The 20,661-nt window shown below is 48.7% G+C and overlaps 6 protein-coding genes across 6 annotated transcripts; 3 read left to right on the top strand and 3 right to left on the bottom strand.

Annotated features, from left to right (window-relative positions):
- Positions 1-6,023: 6,023 nt before the first annotated feature.
- On the bottom strand, positions 6,024-6,755 carry PFICI_07746 (uncharacterized protein; the record flags this gene model as incomplete). The annotated part of the gene is made up of 1 exon (XM_007836327.1): positions 6,024-6,755. One exon carries the CDS (start codon positions 6,753-6,755, stop codon positions 6,024-6,026), a length of 732 nt encoding a protein of 243 aa, XP_007834518.1.
- Positions 6,756-9,020: 2,265 nt separating this feature from the next.
- On the bottom strand, positions 9,021-9,945 carry PFICI_07745 (uncharacterized protein; the record flags this gene model as incomplete). Its single annotated transcript, XM_007836326.1, has 2 exons — positions 9,021-9,074; positions 9,118-9,945. The coding sequence occupies 2 exons, from the start codon at positions 9,943-9,945 to the stop codon at positions 9,021-9,023; spliced, it is 882 nt and encodes a 293-aa protein (XP_007834517.1).
- Positions 9,946-11,013: 1,068 nt separating this feature from the next.
- PFICI_07744 (uncharacterized protein) lies at positions 11,014-13,550 on the top strand (the record flags this gene model as incomplete). The annotated part of the gene is made up of 3 exons (XM_007836325.1): positions 11,014-11,145; positions 11,200-13,385; positions 13,439-13,550. 3 exons carry the CDS (start codon positions 11,014-11,016, stop codon positions 13,548-13,550), a joined length of 2,430 nt encoding a protein of 809 aa, XP_007834516.1.
- Positions 13,551-14,207: 657 nt separating this feature from the next.
- PFICI_07743 (uncharacterized protein) lies at positions 14,208-14,828 on the top strand (the record flags this gene model as incomplete). The annotated part of the gene is made up of 1 exon (XM_007836324.1): positions 14,208-14,828. One exon carries the CDS (start codon positions 14,208-14,210, stop codon positions 14,826-14,828), a length of 621 nt encoding a protein of 206 aa, XP_007834515.1.
- Positions 14,829-15,300: 472 nt separating this feature from the next.
- Positions 15,301-16,979, bottom strand: PFICI_07742 (Actin; the record flags this gene model as incomplete). Its single annotated transcript, XM_007836323.1, has 6 exons — positions 15,301-15,531; positions 15,594-16,365; positions 16,450-16,480; positions 16,604-16,659; positions 16,809-16,839; positions 16,973-16,979. 6 exons carry the CDS (start codon positions 16,977-16,979, stop codon positions 15,301-15,303), a joined length of 1,128 nt encoding a protein of 375 aa, XP_007834514.1.
- A 2,710-nt stretch (positions 16,980-19,689) lies between these two features.
- Positions 19,690-20,373, top strand: PFICI_07741 (Hsp70 nucleotide exchange factor; the record flags this gene model as incomplete). Its single annotated transcript, XM_007836322.1, has 1 exon — positions 19,690-20,373. One exon carries the CDS (start codon positions 19,690-19,692, stop codon positions 20,371-20,373), a length of 684 nt encoding a protein of 227 aa, XP_007834513.1.
- Between the last annotated feature and the right edge of the window lie 288 nt (positions 20,374-20,661).

Below are 20,661 nucleotides of genomic sequence, written 5' to 3'. Positions count from 1 at the left end.
GAAACCTCGAAAGATCCCACAGTTTTAATTCAAAGGCAGTTAGCTGCTCTTCACGAGATACTCGGCACTGCACGGAGCTTCGATACCATCGCCGTCTATTGGAGTTCCCACCTTTTGATCTCGAGCCACTTAGCGTGGACCTACCTACATATTGACCCTTGCGCTGTGCTGAGATCCCCATTCGTCCTCCGGAGCCAAGCTACTAAACGTGCCCTGAACGACCCTGGGTGAGCAATTGACTTTGGGCCGTTCGAGAGCCAGGCCACTGGTTCACCTAAGTCGATGCCCTGCTGAAATCAGAAGACGACGCATCAATCAGACACAAGAGACAAAGACACATACAGAGACAGAGACACCGCCGGACCAACATGTCAAGTTTCGGATTTTGACTACATGTCATGATAACACGATTGAATATACATGCTCGATATTCAATTTGTGAAAGCTAACCGAGGCTTATTCAACACAATGATGTACAGTGCGAACCTTTTGCAATCTCGGCGTTTTTACTACATTCTCCATGCCGAAGAGATGAGATTATATCTTGCCTCCATCTCACGCTCGCATAGGTACAAGAATCCAAGTTATTATTATCAAGTACTGCACAGACAAGACCCCCAGGCAACTTGTCAATAGTCAAAAAAGATAACACCAACAATGATCGCCGACAAATGCACAGGTCTAGACCGCCCAAACATCAGGACCTAGATGCTCGTCACCTACACATGTCTGGCCTTGAAGTCGGGAGCTTGGTCTTTGGGCCGCCGCTTGAGGCTCTAAACCATCGGCCCACAGGGCAACTTTAGCTTCACACGACGGGCTGAGAACTGTCAGGAACGTGATCGTGCAAAGTCTGCACTGCAACCCGTAGTATACATTGCCTACCTACACAAATACCGTTCGTCGTCTAGTATGTAACGCGCATACATCCTCAGCGGTACCTACGTATTGCAGAATGCTGGTGGGTACATACACCACGCAGCTTACCTGCAAGCCCACCTTACACAGTACAGTACTGCGGATTTGACGGCCAGGTGGCTGCTTTTTTCTGGATACGATCTGGTCATGGGACCTCGAACCCAGCTGCGCTAAACCACAAATTCCGGGCTCTGGACTCAGCTAATGTAGACTTGACTGTTCCCAAACCCACATGCAGCAGCACTCCCTCCCTACCTGCCCAGGTACCCTATGGACCGACCCGACACCACGACCTTTCCTACAAACTAACATGCATTCATTTACATGACTACGAAGTACTTGCCTATTCACAAATTCAGCCAAAGGGAGACTCGGATTCCTCAGACGGCGGCCCCACGTCATTGACTACTTCATTGCAATAATCATAAGCAACGTGACCAAAAGACACGAGCCAGGTCGCTATTGGCCGTGGCTATACTACTCACGACTGGCTAGCGGAGAGGAGGCTTACACTATTCGTTCTTATTACACGACCGGGACTTTGTCGCCGTCTTCTCATTCCTTCCTGGCATTTTGATTCGAAAGATGGCACTCTTATTGGACAATGGCTCTCTGCCTACCTTCTTACGTTGTGTCAGCTTCGAAGCCAAACATTCAGGAAATCAGGGTCCAACCCCCCCAGCATAGTTCTACGCCGTCATACCTGCAAGTATATACCATTGGAACGACTACTTGAGCTGTTCCGTACGGTGTTGCTGCAGACCGAGCGCTCTAAAACAAGGCCTGGCCTCAACGGCAAGGCCGATTAATTCAATTTTTATGACCCGTTCTCCTGCCGACTCCAGCAGCTACAATATTGACAAAGCTGGAATATGTCGGCAGACGACGCACCCAGCACTCCCGCTCATCACTCCGGCTCAACACTGCGTCGTCTGGTGCTTGCATACCCCGGCAAGTATATATTACAGCCAATCAACAACCTCAACGTAGAGGGGCGGATAGCTTGCCGAAACATGGCTTGGCTAGGGATATCCCTATCAATCCTCATGTTCCTTTCTGGGGAGGCGGCGCTGGTTGAATAGTTCCTGACTCCAGCTCATCAGAAACCACATGAGCATTTCGCCTCGATGCACGCGCAGATGAAAACGTATTTTTAGAGACAGCTTGAGGCTATATTACACTGATGTGCAAAGCCGCAGTATCCCGACTTATACGTCTTCGTGATTCATCATAGGATCTCAGCACAAGGCACGCAACATCCAGCTATTGTGTAATTGGCCCGTTTTGTTGACCACCAAAGTGACAATCAGGCAATATCAATTGGTTTGAGAAACTAGCTTGTTGCACAGCATGCGTGAGCCGATGCAATCCGCGAGCATGCATGTTATGTGCATCATTTTATTCAACAAGACAAGCGCATGCCATCAATCTGACCCAAAAGCGGTAATCGCAAATCGCGATATTTGGGCTGCAATCCAATACCGTACAAGATGTGATGCCACAGCGATACCGACATTTTGTAGTGAAGACATTCGCAGAATTGTGCAATGTTTTTCATGGCAGCGCATCCTACTCATCGTTGTTCACGATGAAAATGGCATTGCAGGCCATGGAAACGTCTGCACTAGCTCTAATCTTGCTGAAATTTGTGGGATCAGCAAAAGCAAGAGAAGCATTCGTCATTCTTGGGGGCAATTTTGCATCAGCCACAGTCCATCTCGATCTTCCTCCACCCGGGAAACAATGACTTTAATACAACTCATTCAATACTCCTATGTCGGCGGCCTCAACCATTGTGCCCAACACGAAGAATTTAGACGGGCAGTTGCATGACGAGGCGTGCCTGTGATCGAGTGCCTTCGAAATAGCCACGCTCATGCTCGAGTTGAAACAAGCTTACACGAGCTGGGATTATTGTGTCTCTGGACTCTCTGCTGATGTGGTTAGTATACTATGCCGCTAGCAAAGTCCTTGTCAGCCCCCATGGATTCTATACTCTTCGACACTACATGGATGTTCGGTACATGGGCGATGCCAAGCGACATAAAATAAGCACTCTGTTACAAACCAGCAAAAGGTCGATACGCCGAGAGTAGGCAATGTCGAGAAAAACAAAATATGCATTCATGGCGGCGACGTCTCGTCAGACATTGATGACTGTGCAACTTCAGCGTCCCCCTAGTTCTTGTGTCCTGGCCCTCGTGCTCTTGAGATGCTCTGCTTAAGAATATGAGACATTCTTGGCAAACCTCCATGACAAAAAAAGGTGTGGCGTTCGACAAGTGTCACGTTGCCGAGACATCATACTTTATTCCACGTTGCGCAGAGTCATGATTCTCAAGAAGTTCACTGCTTGAAGTATCACCTAATCAAGCTGTTTATATGGCGATATATGCGAAAAGGCGCCGAGTGGTGGTCCGTTCCCTCGCCATACTTGGCTACAGAGGTAACCCGTACGATATATTCTTGGACCGAAAGCAGCTGCTCCGACAACAAGACAATGGTCAAGACTGCCGTCCAAGAGTGCGAATGGTCCATGCCAAGCGACAGGGGTTGTGATAGACTTGAAAGTTCAAGCCACTCCTGTCATACTTACACATCCTGCATTGTATGCGAAGGGGACCAACCAAAACGATGCCTCCAGCACATATTAGGTTATGCATTGTACCTATCTGTGTCGCAGCTACAGTGGCCCATGATGCCCGCACCGCAGAGTTATAGATGCGGATGCAGGCAGGGTGGATCCCAGATTCGGCGGCAACGACATAGAGCGGTGATCTATCACATTTTCCCGGAAAGCAGTTCTCAATATCCTCCCCCTTCGAACCTTAACAGACCCCTGGGTGAAAAAGCCTCATATCCAAAATTCTGCAGTGCCCATCACTCCTAGGGCTGCGTATTTCCAATCTAATGTTAGAAACCAGACGCTGTCGATCCCACAGACGCGTTCATGTCACATGCGAGGACGTGGGCAAAGACGATATGATCATGGGTATTGGAGTACATAGCTCTTGTTCCTGCGGAAATACAGCTGCAAAATAGCAAAGATGTCATCATGATGAGGTCCAGGACAGAGCTCATTTCGCTACAAAGTAACACGCACCAGAAAACCCCAAGGGGTGTCATTCGGTATACTCTCCAACCGACATCGATTGCAGACTTGCGGCCGCGCAACCTCTCTCCATTATACCAGTTTTATGCTCAAGGTCTTGAGAATACACCACGAATCGCTTTGGTAGCAGCTCCATGGGCTCGCCATTCGCCAACCATTCACCAATGTCATGCCTCCTCTTGGGAGATATCTGGTATAGCATGATCAGGTATCGGGGCCGCTGACGGCTGAATCTCTCCTCTTTATGCTCGTCGGACCTTTGCTGAGGTGGTTTCCGGATCGAGCCACACGCAGGACGCATCGCACCATGGGTTGGGCGGTGCGCTGCATATAGGTTGAGCAATGCATTCGGAGAGAAAAGGCCTGCCCCGGGGGCTCCGTCCACTTTCCTTCAACCTCACCTGACCCGGGAAAGGAGGGATGAAAAAAAGAAAAAGGAATCATTTTTGGACCATAGGAAACCTCCGCGCTGACACGCCCCGATATCCCATGCTCTAGGCATGCTTCTTTGTCTTTTCTGTTACTCAGGCCCAGGAACGGCCCGTTGGGTTGGGCATTCTCACGCGGCTGGAAGCAGGGGTCTTGATCCCCCCCCCTCTGGCGGGAAACATTGGTCCAAGTATTAAACTCATTTCGAAGTTCCCCTGTTGAAACTTTAGCTCGAAACTTACCGTACCCTCTTCCTCGAGTATAAACCAACGGGATAGCGGGACGTTTCGACTTTCTTTCTTTCTTTCCCAACATCGTTGGGGCCCAAAGAGAAGTAAAAGCATCCGGGGCATTTACTCCTCTTTTGTTGTTTTGTTTTTCTGTTGAGCTTCGGCACTGCAAGGAGTCTGGACCTTTTTCTTGTTCTCACTTTTGTTTCTCACCTCTGCTTCCAAATCCGCCCGCCCACTTCCCGAAATGTATATTGGTCCTGTGTTATTGCGTGTGATGAGCTGAAGAAAAGGACCACGGGCTTACGTTGCGTCCGATGCCGCCCCGTGCGGACACGTGCAGTCTCTCTATCTTTTTCTTCCCATGTCGATTTTCTTTTTGGCATGTGTGCACGGCAGAGATGAGTTGTGTTACGCGACTGACCGGTGAGATCGGGTTTCCCACGATCTGGGTACAACAGAAACATCAAATGCTTGTCATTTCGTGCTTCTTTGTCTTTTTGTGGTTCATGGCTTTTGGTCCCAGGGGAGGAGAATAGCTGGGATGGAGACGGCAGTCTTTTGCTGAATAACCCGATTTAGCGGCATGGAGTTTCATGTAGCATTGCCCAAGCTGGCAGTAATAAGGTTGCTGATGAAGTCATCAGTCTTTGGGCTGTTTGTCCTAAACAGAATATGTTCAATAGTGCAACTCTGATCAAACAGAGCCATTGAAACTACCACCAGTGTATGGTATTAGAGAAACAATGCCCTCATATATCAAGATTGACAGCATCTCAAAACACCATTCGCTCAATAATCACTTCTTGTCACCATGTTATGAATCGACATACGGCGGCATTTGGACTTACTGAACCATACAAGCCAGCAAAAAGGGATATGAAATAGAAAAGACATGTGGATGTAGTGCTGGATAATGCCATTCACCTGAAGTTGAGATTTTTGGTGGCAGTATATATCCATTTCACGATCAGGCACCGAAGAACGCTCAACTTTTCTCATTGAAGCAGGAAATTGTAGAGGCCCCGAATCTACGGTTGGCTGAAATACCTCTCAGCATGCATGTTTTGTTACACATCAATAATTGAATCATCTAACCTAGATACCAATTTAGTCGCTTGCTATAATCAGAGGTCGTAGAAGTGATGCATTCATGGCAGGAATTGATTGTCCGCCATGCTCTCTTTGCGCTTCGTTCTATTCCCCCAACTTTTGTCCATTCTGTTTGTACAGCGTTAGTGCTAATTGAGGGAGAAGACCACGTTATGGCTCATTGCCTAGATACTAGTCGAGGCAGGGGAAAGCCAAACCAATGACAATAAGAATTTCGAGACCTACTCAGCTGTTTTCATGATCTCGGACATCTTTAAATAAATCGCTCTAAGAGCGGATTTTATAGCTGGCTTTTTTACCAACTTTGTTGGAAGGGCCCAATTAGTATAAACGCCTGCGTGTGACTCGGACATTTTGAAGCCTGTTGCGTGCCGGACCAAAAAGTCACATAGCCAACAGGGCGCCTTGCTGCAGCCAATGAAGTCGTAAAACTCCTTGAGGACTGGTTCTCCCAAGGTGTCCAGCAAGTGTTCTAGCAACTGTATTTCGCAATGAACGGTTTTCGGTCTCTTCATATTACCTCTGGCTTGTGGGAGTAGGGAATTGTTTAGGCACAAAACTTGCCGAGTTTCGCGACTGAGGGTTCTGGCCATATCATGAGCTTTGTCTTTGATCTTTCTCGTCGTAATACCCTCTGAGAAGAGAGAGCGCTTTTCTGATTCGACAAATTCAATCCTGAAGGTAGAGCCTGTGTCGGCGAGCCCCTTTCGACAGCTATCCAGGAAGTCTACAGCAATTGGTACGCGTGTCGCGCTCTCCACCTTCTTCCAGGCGACCATCATCAAGTTACCCTCTTGGCCATTCCAGAGCTCAAAGTGCTTTCGATTTTGTCTTACAAAAATGGCAGCTTGTCGAAGTTGTTCGTAACGTTCTTCAAAATCACTGGAACTTGAATCTGAAAGTTCCCTATGGATCTCCAGAAGCTCTTCCTCTACGGTAATTGGCGACTTCATTTTTGAATACCCTTGAACCGTCCTTGTACTCAACTTATTAATGTCCACCATGGAGTCCAAGTTAGACTGGATCCGAGGTTTTAGGTGAGTCAATACAAGATCATCGAGTTGTCCTTTGAAATCATGGTCTCGTTCATGTTGAGCATTCGTTTTCTCATGCTTTGATCCCGAATCATCTAGGGGCATTGAATTCATCCAGTTTTCAACGTTTGCCATGTATTTTCTGTCTTTGGGAGAAAACCCATAGTTCTTTGCAGCGTAAAGGATATATTCTTTTGCATCTCGATCTCCTTCTGTCAACGGCCGCTCGCGAAGTACGCAGGCAGCGATCTCACCAGCTGGAGATAAATTAGTTTTCCCTTTGCCTGATCTTGCTCTGGATATGAGCAAAGAAAAGCAATATAGCAATCTCTGGATATCATCTCGATAGGTAGTCGGCATCATAGGCGACGCAGAAGCACTTTTCAATGGAGGACTTATTTGGCATTGTTGCTGAGCATGCTGCTGAAGTACACACGCCCTGGCGTAGAACGACAGAGATTCAGGTCGCAACGTCATGTTGTACGAGGAGAAAAGTTAAAAGGCTAGGAAGTAAAGCAAGAATCTGTAGTCTGGCCTGCAGTCTGATTTATCTTTGATTTCTCTGCAAAAATGTCAGAATAAATATAAATCTCAGTTTCGAAAAGATGGATTTACTATCCTTATATGTGCTTGGTATTACCTTCAAAGCATCTCTCTGGTTGCAAATTTGTTAACCAAGCCATACGTGAAACCAATTCTCCTTTATGGTATTCAAGGCCATCATTTCTTGAAAGAGTCTGCCCATACGTGGCATACCCCAACGCTATGCATCGTGTTGAGAACGATGTGACACGTAATTTAGAAGTGGGTAGCAACAGCTAAAGTGCTTCACCTCTCTTACAACAAAGAATCTTGTGGACGATAATTTCATGGCTGCTGCCTGACTCATTCGTTCAAGCTCTCTCACTCCAGAAAGCCACTGCGCCGTGCCATCCCTCTACCACGCTGCATCACGACAAACCCCCACCCCCTACAGCAGCCAAATATTTAATTGCATTGCAAATCTGGTTGAGAATGCCTAGAAGTATATGTACAAGACTCTAGGACAGGATAGATGGCGTAACGTAGTTTGTATGAAGAGAATTACGTTGGGACAAAACGTTCTTGAACATCACATCGAAATGCCAGTCGAAAAAGAAAAATGGTTGAATAATTACCAAAATTATCACGACGTTTCAGTGGTCATTTTCATCCTACTTTTTCATCAAGCGCAAATTGTTCATAGGCTAGCAATACTTGAAAAGGTAGTCATGTAATATAACCACGTGGTAAAGTTCTTGCTGGCTGTAACCTCAACATTTCTCATCTCTACTGCCGATACTGCTCGGCCAAAGCCTGCCAGAGCAGGACCATTGAATACTTCTGTCAAAGTCCTGCCAACATTGGCAAGAAAGCCACCAACGACATCACGAGGTGAGGAAGAAGATGGATTGGTTTGTAGGAAGAAATAAAAATAAAGTAATATCAAGTACTAGGTCTCTGGTCTTTTAGATATTATGGAAGATTCACACCCTTTCAAATCTCCTCGTGAAGATCTCTTACATCTCAAGCAGTTGTAAAAGACGAATTCGATAGCTCAATGCCAGTGAGAAAGTAATTGTTTCTCATTGATTCCCTCCGCTTGCGTATATTCGTCCACCTTCCTGATTTTCTATTATGCAGACGTTAGTGAGTACTCACTTACCCCAGACAGTGAGAAAGCTTATTTTTATGAATTTATTAGTGAATGGTATGGGATCATGACAAATGAAAGTGCTGGAGATCGCTTGTTGTTCTGGACATTCAATTTGAACACAAACCTTGCCTCTTCAATGATGTCAAACATGACCCCATCAACTTTGTTAAGAGCTTCTTTCCTTTGCAAGATGTCAGCCAGAGACTCGGGCATACTCCAATTCCAGTAGATGCCTGCGTGTGACTCTGCCAATTTGAAATTTGTTCCTGTCCGAATGACAAAGTCGCACAACCAACAGGGCTCCTTGCTACATCCGATGTAGTTGTATACATTGTGGAGACCATGCTTTTTCTCGGCGACTAGAAGACATTGCAGCAGTTGGATCTCGCAATGTATCGTCTTTGAACGCCCTAATAAATTCTCTGAATTTTCAAAATGGTCAAGGTCTTCCCTGGTCACGCACAATTGTTTTCTTTCCAGCTCTGTCATGAGGTCGGCATATCGTAAAATTAAATCCCTTGAGCTCTCAGTTTCTGCTCTGATTGGAATGTCTCGGGGTTGATCTAATTTAACTTGCGTAATTTCGAACTGTGAGCAAGTACTGACGATTTTGTGTCGGAAAGCAATTAGGCACTGAATAGCAATTGGTATGCGCGACAGCCTTTCTATCTCATCCCACATCTGTTCCAGTTTCGTGAATTTGCTTGAATCGGAAAGGCAGAACAACTCATCGTTTGCATGCTTTCGATTCTCCATCACAAATTCGGCGGCATGGTCAAGTCTCGCACGCCAATCATCGCATCTTTCCTTCCCAGAATCATATGCCTTTGAAAGTGCTCCATGGAGCTCGACTAGCTTTTCAGTCCATGGATATGTCGAGAGCACTGTGACATCATCGAAGTCGCTTGAGATGCAATCCAGGTATGATTCGATACGACTGCTCAAATGATCAAAGACGAGCTGGTAAATTTCACTTATCTCGCTGTCCCGCGATTGAACCCATCTTGCAACCTCAAGTACATGTTTTTCGTCTTGTGTACCGATGCCCTTGTTCATCGCGGCATAGAGGGTATACTTTTTTACACCCTTGGCCAACGATTGTTCGCGAAGGGCGCAAGCAGTGACCGTACCGCCAGCAGACCTTGAATTTCCCCTGCAATGATTTGATCTTTCTGGAGAAATGAGTAGAGAAAAACAGTATAGAAGCTGTTTGACTTCATCGCCGGCATCTAGCATCACAGGAAAACGTGATGACTTTGTAGCTGGCACAGAGTCCGGTGACATTTGCTGAGTTTTCCATTGGAGAATGAGTGCTTTGGCATAGAATTTGTTCGCATTGAAAGTTGATCCAGCCTTAAGCGGGTTTCTAGGTTTTCGACGTCCGGCAACATAGGTCCAAGGCTGAGAACATGTGGTCTGGCTGGAAATCTCCATCTTGGAACCGTTTCAATGATCAAAACGTGCTTGGATCTCGTGTTCAACACCTCGAAATATTCTGGGTTTATATACAAAAGACTTTTCAGGAAAATAAACATCCATCAGTCTCCAAGATTCCTATGAAACGATTTATTCATTATGATCTCAGTTACAGCGCATTGATGACAAGACCTTGCGGTGCGTGACGGACCCCTTTACGTGTCAGGATCAAAACCCAGATGCCATATACTACACTGGCGAACAAAGATTAAAAACTTGTAGATTGATCAGTGACTGCGAGATTCATTGAGGTTGAGGGTGATAGTTGGCGAGAAACAACCTGTTGCTTTGTACTCTAGACTTGGGTATTTGCAACAGACGGCAATCTTGAAACCTCACGTAAGTGTATGGACCCTTATTTCTTTAAACTCACTAAATGCACCATTTATATGTTGCCATGACACATAATTCGAGAATGAATAGCAGGAGCTAAAGCGTTTCGCCTTTCCTATATCAAAGAAACCTATAGATGATGATTCCATACTGTTGTCTACGCATTACGAGGTTATCTCACAATGTCTGGAAAGATGTGCACAATATGCTACAATTAAATGTACGGCTCAAGTGACTGCTATAGTGAAGTAAAGTAAGAAATGTTGTATAATACATCACACCTGAAATAAAAAGCATGCCAGTGAGGAAGAACCAGAACCAGAAATCGGGTCCAATATCTATCAAAGTGAGCAGGATATTTCAAGCCGCTTGAGTACATCTGGTTATGCGCAAATTACCAATCGGCCAACAATACCGACGTTGGTATTATACTTAGAAATACACATTCGAATTCAAAGTCCTTTTTTCCATAACTATTATGTCGCAAAGGAGTTTGCATGGAAAATTAGGTAATAGAGCGTTGATGGGAAATACATGCAAGAAGCATCATCTGGCAGCTGGCGGAGCTTCGCAGGCGGCTGCGAGTGACCCGCGCTCCAGCTGCCAACGCCATGGGGCCAATCATAGATCAGCCTTTCGTCAGTGACAAAACTTTCACATTCTCACATTAATGATTTCACATCGACCTTGGAGATGAGTGAGGCCAAAATTGGCATCGAATACCTGTCCGTAGGCGCCAACAGGCATACGGCGGGGGCGGACTGGAGCGAGAATGGCTTGGTGGCTTTCGGCACCGACTCCAACATTGCCCTCTGGCAGCCCAATGTGAGTGGGAACTATGGGACATTTGGACGTACCTCGACTAATTGCAACCTATAGGATGACAATGTGAAGGGCGTTGGCAGAATTCTCCAAGGCCATACAGATGCCGTCAAGGCCGTCAAGTTTCTCCCCAAGCTGGAGAATGAGACCGACTCATATCTCGTGTCTGGTGGTGACGACAAGAGCTTCAAGATTTGGAAGATAGACGAGAACAATTCGGCGGCATGCGTCAAGACGGTCGCGGAACATACAGCTCCCGTCAATTGTATTGCATCTCTTCACAGTCGTCAAGCTAGACAGACACACATCTTTGCCACTGGAGCAGCAGACGCAACCGTCAAGATATGGCGCTTTGAAAACGGCGAAGTCACATTACTGCAAACGGTCAAACCCAGTCCCAAGTTCTTCCCTCTTTGTCTGGCCCTGAGCGAACTCAGTCCTCAAGGCGAAGGCATCGCCTTGGCAGTAGCAGGAACGAGGAACATTGTCCAGGTATTTGTGGCCGAGTCGACGCCGGAACCCAAATTCGAGCTGCAAGCTACTCTCACTGGCCACGAAGAATGGATTCGCTCGCTAGATTTTGCCTTTGAGTCATCTGGAGAATCGGGTGACTTGATCCTCGCATCTGCTAGCCAAGACAAGTACATTCGGTTATGGCGTTTCCACCAGGGCAAAGAGCTTCCAGCAGCGGCTGCTGCTGGCAACGACCCGACTCTTGGTACTTTTCTGCCCGGCAAATCGCCATCCAACAAGGCCCATCGTCTTCAAGCTGGCGACAAAGATTACTCAATCACTTTTGAGGCACTGTTGCTAGGTCACGATGACTGGATCTACAGCGCTAAATGGTTCAATGACGCAGAGGGACGAACTCAACTGCTATCGACTTCGGCAGACAACACGCTTGCCATATGGGAGGCAGATCCCACGTCAGGCATTTGGGTGACGACGGTTCGCCTTGGCGAGATTAGCCGTGAGAAGGGAGCCACGACAGCAACCGGAAGTACAGGCGGATTCTGGACCGGTCTCTGGTCGCCAAATGGACAGACAGTGATCACGCTAGGTCGGACTGGAAGTTGGAGGCGTTGGGATTATAACAAGGAAGAGATCAACTGGGTTCAAAAGATTGGCATCAGCGGCCACGTACGATCCGTGACGGGTATTTCGTGGTCCAAGAATGGCGAGTATCTCTTGTCCACCAGTCTTGACCAAACGACGCGGCTGCACGCCAAGTGGAAGACGGGAGCTGGCGGAAAGACCTGGCACGAGATGGCCAGGCCGCAAATCCACGGCTACGACTTGAACTGCATCGATTCTATCGGATCATCGCAATTCGTCTCTGGAGCCGATGAGAAGCTGATGCGAGTCTTCAACGAGCCCAAAGCCGTCGCAAAGCTGCTGAATCGCCTCTGCGACATTGGCGACTCGCAGATTGATAACCTACCAGACGCAGCAAACATGCCTGTGCTTGGTCTCTCGAACAAAGCTATCGAGGCAGTTGATGACGAGCAAGAAATTGAGGCAGTGAACCCCGAGAAGGACCGCGAGGCCCTTGATCCTGGCTCAACCGTCCGAAAGTCCGTCTTGGAAATTGACCATCCTCCATTTGAGGACAGTCTTTCCAGGCATACGCTGTGGCCCGAGGTGGAAAAGCTGTATGGACACGGCTACGAACTTTCGAGTCTGGCTGTCAGCCATGATGGCACTGTCATAGCAAGCGCCTGCAAGGCCAGCTCGCTCAACCACGCCGTCATCAGGATATTCGAGACGGAAAAGTGGACCGAGGTCAGGCCACCATTAGCTGCTCATACTTTGACAGCCACACGATTGAGATTCTCTTCAGATGATAGGTATCTGCTTTCAGTTGGCCGAGACCGACAATGGGCCGTCTTTGCGCGGGACACCGAAGATAAATTACAGTACAAGCCCCTGCAGACCAACCCGAAGGGTCACACAAGAATGATCCTCGATGCCGCGTGGGCACCCGAGACAGAGTCTCTGGTTTTTGCTACAGCAGGCAGAGACAAGCAGATCAAGCTTTGGAAAAAGGGCGCTTCCGACGATGCGATTGTGCTGGCAACCTCGATACCAGCAACACACCCTGTAACAGCAATTGACTTTCTCCCCCGAAAGGATGAGAGTGGCAAGTTCCTGCTTGCCTCTGGAACCGAAGACGGAAAGGTATCGGTGCATATCATTGAGCCAGAGACACTCGCCGTCGTGTCCAGCGTGGTATTGGAATCCAAGTAAGTATACCAATCTACTATCCATTGTGAGAATGACTTCTAATCATGTCTAGTCTATCTCTTGCCAAGGCGGTTGCTCAATTATCGTGGCGGCCAAACGTAGCAGAGAAAGAGTTGGCAATTGCAGGAGAAGATGCCTCTTTGAGAGTCTATTCTCTGGCGTGAGCCTAAGCTGGTGATGATACATCACTTTTCCAAACAACAATTATTTCAGTCGTAAAATGTCAAGATGCCATTGAAATAGATTGGTTTGGTAAAACAATAAGATTCTGACTAAGGACATGCTTGCTCCCAACTTATTTATATGATCTTATGCACCATGTAAACCTTATGGATGGTCCCAGAGACCGGCTCCGTGAAGATTTATCAATATTAAAAATTCATGATTGTGACGATGTTGAAATTAGATTGGTCCCTTTGATATTAGAGACAAGGAACTCGTCAAGGTAGATTTTACATGTAAATAGAATGACTAAGAACGGGTTGGTATAGCTAAGGAGCTATGGCCATTCTTCCCGCAAGGGACGTCATTTTTTCCAGGGACATCCCATGTCTCTAAACGCCAAGCTCAACTTTTCTTTTGCCCTCCCAATACTGAAACGGTTTTTTATACAGCAATTTGCAACGACAACCGAAAACCTTGGATCCCGAAGCACTTGACATTGGGCAAAAGCTGGAGTGACTGCTAGCCCTTCGCTGAACGAGACGTGACCTTGGTGGGGGGCATCCTACAGAGCAACACAAGCATATTGTCACGACTCACCAGAGAGCCAGTCCAAAGGCGCAGAAGAAATGTCCCGACTTTTAAGGACATGGCAGCACATGCGCCATGCAGCTTCCAGCTGGAGTCTCCCAGTAGCAGCAACAGTGCCTTTACGACCTCAGTGCAGCCTCCTCCAATCCACCGCGCCCTCGCCCTCGCCCTCGCCCTCGACCACCTCCTTCTCAACAACCTCGCACCACCAAAAGAAACCAGTCAACCTCCCACCACGGCCCCCGCCGCCCCCCGAGTCCGAAATCGACGAATCCTTTCTCAAGGGCTCCGGGCCCGGCGGCCAAAAGATCAACAAGACCAACTCGGCCGTACAGCTCAAACACCTGCCCACGGGCATCGTGGTAAAGTGCCAGGCGACGCGGTCGCGGACTGAGAACCGCAAGATTGCGCGCCAGCTGCTCGCGACCCGCCTCGACGATTTGGCCCGTGGCGACGAGAGCCGCAGCGCCGTCGTCGGCGAGGTCCGTCGCAAGAAGCGCGCCAGTGCCGCCAAGAAGAAGAGGAGAAAATATCGCAAGCTCGGGGAGGGGGAGGAGGAGGTGGCTGTTGACGAAGAGCACGAAGAGATCCTGGAGGACGAGCTTGAAGATGTGGAACATACTAGGCAAGATGCTCAAGCGCAAACCACAGAAATGAACTCGAACCACATCGCGAAAGCAAAGACGTAGTAATAATTAGATCAGTATCATGATAGATTTGAGCAATGACACAATTTGTCAGAATTTGATTGTCAGGACACTCAATACACAAGGGTAAGCCAAATGAATTGTCCTACTACAATCTTAACAAAGCACATTGCACATATATGATCACATGTAGAATAGGAAGTGTAGGTCATACGCTGAACGAAGCAGGAAATATATGATCGATCACCCTGTGTAATTGTCTACCCCTTTCCTGAGCATGAAAAGCTTCCTGCCGAAGCACATCATATCCGTTCTCTCGAGAGCCTTTCTACATACAGGCCCAAACCGCTCGACCATTACTAGAACTTTTCTTAGATATGAATTTCGCCTCCCAAAGGCATACCTCCCCATTGGTACCAGAAAGCCTGGACCTGGGGAATTGGTAACCTTGGCGGCGGTGTCGTGAACTCGTGAAAAGAGGGCCGAGGAACTAAATCTTACTAGCCACGGACGCTTAGAAGCACTTGCGGTGGACAATGGAAGGACCACTCTCGTCGTACTCCTGCTTCGAGATCCACATTTGCTGGAAGGTCGACAGGGAAGCGAGAATGGAACCACCGATCCAGACGGAGTACTTGCGCTCAGGAGGAGCAATGATCTTGACCTTCATGGAAGACGGGGCCAGGGCAGTGATCTCCTTCTGCATACGGTCGGACAGACCGGGGTACATGGTGGTACCACCAGACTAAAGAAATGATTGTTAGCAATGCGTGGTATGGGAGAATTGATTGCCCAGAATTGACTTACCATGACAATGTTTCCGTACAGATCCTTACGGACATCGACATCGCACTTCATGACGGAGTTGTAAGTGGTAACGTGGATACCACCGCTCTCAAGACCCAGAACAGAGGGCTGGAAGAGAGCCTCAGGAGCACGGAAACGCTCGTTGCCAATGGTGATGACCTGACCGTCGGGAAGCTCGTAGGACTTCTCCAAGCTGGAGCTCTGGGCAGCAGTCTGGATCTCCTGCTCAAAGTCGAGGGCGACGTAGCAGAGCTTCTCCTTGATGTCACGAACGATTTCACGCTCGGCAGTGGTGGAGAAGGAGTAACCACGCTCGGCCAGAATCTTCATGAGGTAGTCGGTCAAGTCACGACCGGCCATATCCACACGGGCAATGGCGTGGGGCAGGGCGAAACCCTCGTAGATGGGGACAACGTGGGTGACACCATCACCGGAGTCGAGCACGATACCGGTGGTACGACCGGAGGCGTACAGAGACAGGACGGCCTGGATGGAGACGTAGAAAGCCGGGGCGTTGAAGGTCTCAAAGACAATCTGGGTCATCTTCTCACGGTTGGACTTTGGGTTGATGGGAGCCTCAGTGAGCAGGACGGGGTGCTCCTCAGGGGCAACACGCAGCTCGTTGTAGAAGGTGTGGTGCCAGATCTTCTCCATGTCGTCCCAGTTGGTGACAACACCGTGCTCAATGGGGTAGCGCAGCGTCAGGATACCACGCTTCGACTGTGCCTCATCACCGACATACGAGTCCTTCTGACCCATACCAATCATGATACTGCCATATTGATTAGGAGCCGTACAACAGGGCGGGGAAGCGATCGAGGTCGAGCTCGAAAAGCCGGAAGAAGAGGTTACTCACCCATGGTGACGGGGGCGACCGACAATGGAGGCTATTGAGCAGAGTTAGCGGCTTGTTGGCCGTAGATTGCGTAGTCTGAACCAGCGCCGCGCGATAGCGCTATAAGGCGGGGTGGCAGACACTGAGGAGAGGAGGTGGTTAAAGTCAGACTTACGGAAAACAGCTCGGGGAGCATCATCACCGGCGAAACCGGCCTTGCACATACCCGAACTGGGATTAAGTCAGCTCATACAGTTCTCTTGAAGATATTCTCGACATGTCGCAGGGCGCATTGAGTTCTCCGAGGCCAAGCAAACGAGGGGTTCGCCAGGATAGGAGCTCGAGCGAGTCGGTGAGGGCGGGAAGAATAACTGTCTTACCCATTGTCGATAACGAGGGCAGCGACCTCCTCTGTGACGAGAATTGCACATTAGCTCATGTTCATTCTTGAGAGTGAAGAGTTAAAGGGGGTGAGCTTTCGCCACACGCGAGGCAGCTTTAGGGGTGCAAAGGCAATCGGGCAGGGAATTTGTGCTTGACATACCTTCCATTTTGGCGGATTAGTAGTAGTAGTAGTGACGAAGAGTAGAAGTGAATGTAGGAAGAAGAATGAAGCTCACGGTATAGGAGCTTTTGGTGTGATGTGATGGTCTTGGGGATGGAAAAGAGTCTCGATGTCTGCAATGGAGTAGCGGACAAGGAAAGGAGGCTGGGAGATGGACCTTAAAATGTGTTGTCAATGGTCGGAGTGATGGTTGATGCGGTGGAGGAGGGAAGAGGTGGGAAAAAGGGAAAGGCCCAGCTCCAGTCGCTAGGTCCCAGTCAGTCCAAGGAGTGCCGGCCCAGTGCCCGCCAGTGCGTGCGTGCAGTGCAATCGGGTGCGGTGCAGGCCAAGTGGGCTGTCCCCGTCAGTCAGTGGGCGCCCGCCTTTCCTTTCCCTTTCTTGCCCACCTATGTAATCGAATCACAGTTGTGGATTCAATCCCGGAATTGCACAAAGGAGCGACCCAAGCCTGGACACACCCCCTAAAAAAGAACCTTTCCCCCCCTTCTCTTCTTCTTCTTCTTCTTTGCCTGTGCTCCATCTGTCTATCTGTCTGCCTTATTAAACGATGCACCGAAGCCAAGACCGTGGAACATTCGAATATCTAGAACCCCTCAACCTGACCCCAGTTGCCCCCCTTTAGCGCCATTCTTACCCCCTAAAAAAAGCTGGAATTCTTTTGGTGGCATGTCTTGCCGCTTTTACCTGCCCAATAGGAAGGGTACCCAGCCAACGGAATAAGAGAAAGTGATTTGAGTGAGCAACAAGCCAGATGGAACGAAATGATTGCTGGCCGAGTGGAATGTGGCCAGTGCTGCCCACGTTGGAATGAGCTCTCGTTGACCTGGCCAGCATCAGCCCAAGGCGGAGAGTGAATCCTCATTCCTACTACCCTTTGACTTACTGTATGACGATCTACAAGTATCGATATATTACCATTCTCTGTCACTCCTATTACAGCTCGCTCTTTGCGAGCTGAGGAGTTGTCGTCATCTACTATCATCGTGACTGAATTCAACACGCACCGCTCCTTTCAGGCTCCAGATTTCGAGCTTTCTATGCATGTTTGCCTTGTCTTCAGTCTGGAACATCTATGGATCAACCGAGAGAACCATAAGAAGAAGGCAAGTTGTATTACGACGACGACTATTAGGCGGCCATGATTTCCATAGCATCGTGGGAAAACCCCACAGTTGCGCAGGCTTTGATCTTCTGCCAAAAAGTCGTATGCCTGTCCGATAGCCTTCAACCCAACCCTCTAAAACCTTGCTATATGCGCGAGATTAGACGGGAGTCGTGAATACTGAGGCTATACTCCAATTCTGATTCGTCTGATCCCAGTCCGGTTTGCCCTAAGGGCTGACGGATTGAACCAATAGGCAACGTCTGATCTTGTGGCTTTTGCTGTATGGTTACGTATGTCATGCTGATTTTGGAATCGTAGGAAAACTTGCACCGCCAAGCAGGCATCGCCAAACTGACAGTTTGAGCCTGACGGTTTGCAAGTTGGGGGCGACATCATGGCGTATGCAAGGGCTATGCTGACGGGAGATCGCATCCATAATACGGGAGCCTGTTCACAAGCAGACGGGCTACCATAACTACCTCCAGTAGTACTACAGCGGTGTTCCCGGCCAGTGGATCGTTCCGAACCCATTGTCGCAATATTAGCTATGCTATCTCTAAAATGACCATCCGTTTGACGATCCATGTTGCAGCAATGATTCAATAAGGCAGACATTTATCAAGCACCAACCGACGTTCTTCACAAGGCTGCCGGTCTTTCAAGACTGCAGCCTATACTAATAAAGACATGACAAACTGTCTCAGATGCTAAATTCATGAAGCGGTTTCATGTCAAAGTTCCAACCCAGATGTCATGCTTAGTCGAGCACATAATGGCGCCTCCGCCTCTCCCGTCACGATAGTACCAAGTACGTAGCAAGGCAGCAAGCATCGTATTCTAAAGCTTCCCAGGTTGTCGCTCAACCAATTTCTTAAAGCGGCAACGAGGGGCAGTCTTGGTGGGGCAAAAGCTTCAAGCTGATAATATGTACGGCACGACTCGCGAATTAAGTCAATAGTCGAGGGCTTTTGTCAAATGTCACGATGATACTCCTAGGTCCAGTGGCTGCCGGAAACGATCCGTGTATGGAGATGTATGTGACTACTACTGCCAATATCAATCAGCCCTGGCTTCTCATTTGCAACTCTTAAGATTGCATGTTCAATTGCACCCTGGATGATGGAAGCTCAACGGAAATCCAGGGTGCAATTAAGCTACACGTGATCTGGCGCTAGCCGACTCTCTGGAGTTGGACCCAGGTCAGGTCCTGCACACACTCTCAGCCTGTGTCAGGTACCTTATCGATATGCTTTTTCTGTAGGAATGTTCGCGAACATTCTGGATATGACGTTGGAAAACATCTAGAAGTCGATGCGCAAAAGTCGGTTGGAACAACAAAACTTGAGCATTCGAACTTATTCTGATATAATTCATCTTGTCATTAAACAAGATAAAACCAACAACCACAAACTGTGACGAAAAGTCGCGATTCAAAACAATTCGTAGGACCAAAACCACACCCCACCTACGATTTCTGCACATTCGAAGAAGCTTCATATACAAGTCTCGGCGACGACGTAAAGCAACCTGAAACAAAAATTCCAACTCAAAAAAAGACGAGTTTACAAATTTCACAATCACATTTCCCACAATGGAAGACAAGCGCCTCAACGATCTCCTGAAATGGAGCATCAACGCCTCTACACAAAAAGAAGACAACACGACCGACTCGGCACCAGTACGATCGCCCAACGCCGACGCCATTGCCGCGCTGCTGGGCGGGCCCTCGGACGCCGACCTCATGGTGGCCGCCATGGAGAACGTCATGTCGCCCGACCCCGAGATCACCCTCGAGTCCAAGCTGACGGCGCTGGACAACCTGGAGCAGCTCATTGAGTCGCTCGACAATGCCAACCTGCTTTCCAAGCTCGGGCTCTGGACCCCGCTGCTCGAGCTGCTCGCCCACGACGAGGACGAGATCCGCCGCATGGCCGCCTGGGTCGTCGGTACTGCCGTCCAGAACAACGAGCCCTCCCAGGAGCGCCTCGTCGCCCTCGGCGGCCTCGAGAAGCTGGTTGCCATGGTCCTGGGCGAGCGCGTCGCCAAGGGCGATCAAGCCGTGGATGCCGCTGCGGAGCCTGAGAAGAAGGACGTCAGGAGAAAGGCCGTCTATGCGGTTAGCTCGGCATGCAGAAACTACCAGCCCGCCATGGACGTTGTGAGCAAGGAGCTGGCCAAGAGAGAAGGTAAAGAGGCGGACAAGGTCGACGCTGCAAATATGGATGCCGTCGATGTTGTCATCAACGGCCTGAGGGAAAAGGTCGCGAGTGCGTAGAAATAGAAAAGCACGACTCGAAATGAAATGACATGGGCAAAAAGGAAGACTTCATCACGACTGGCATATTTTGGCGTTGGGCGGATATATGTTTTTACCTTCTCATAAATAGAGAGGCCTTGCTGGCATAGCCGCATTGGCAAAAGATACCTGCAATGACAAAAAGATACCAAGAGCAAGAATTGTTTTGACCGTCATTGGTGATACAGATATATTACACTCTACACATGGTTTGCTTTATATGATGGTTCATGTACACATTTCCTTCCTGATACGACTATCGAGTTC

The sequence above is a fragment of the Pestalotiopsis fici genome (genome assembly GCF_000516985.1).
Source record: "Pestalotiopsis fici W106-1 unplaced genomic scaffold PFICI_Scf_5, whole genome shotgun sequence".
NCBI lineage: Eukaryota > Fungi > Ascomycota > Sordariomycetes > Amphisphaeriales > Sporocadaceae > Pestalotiopsis > Pestalotiopsis fici.
The sequence above is the reverse complement of the archived record's forward strand: the minus strand, read 5'-3'. Positions and strand labels throughout refer to the sequence as shown.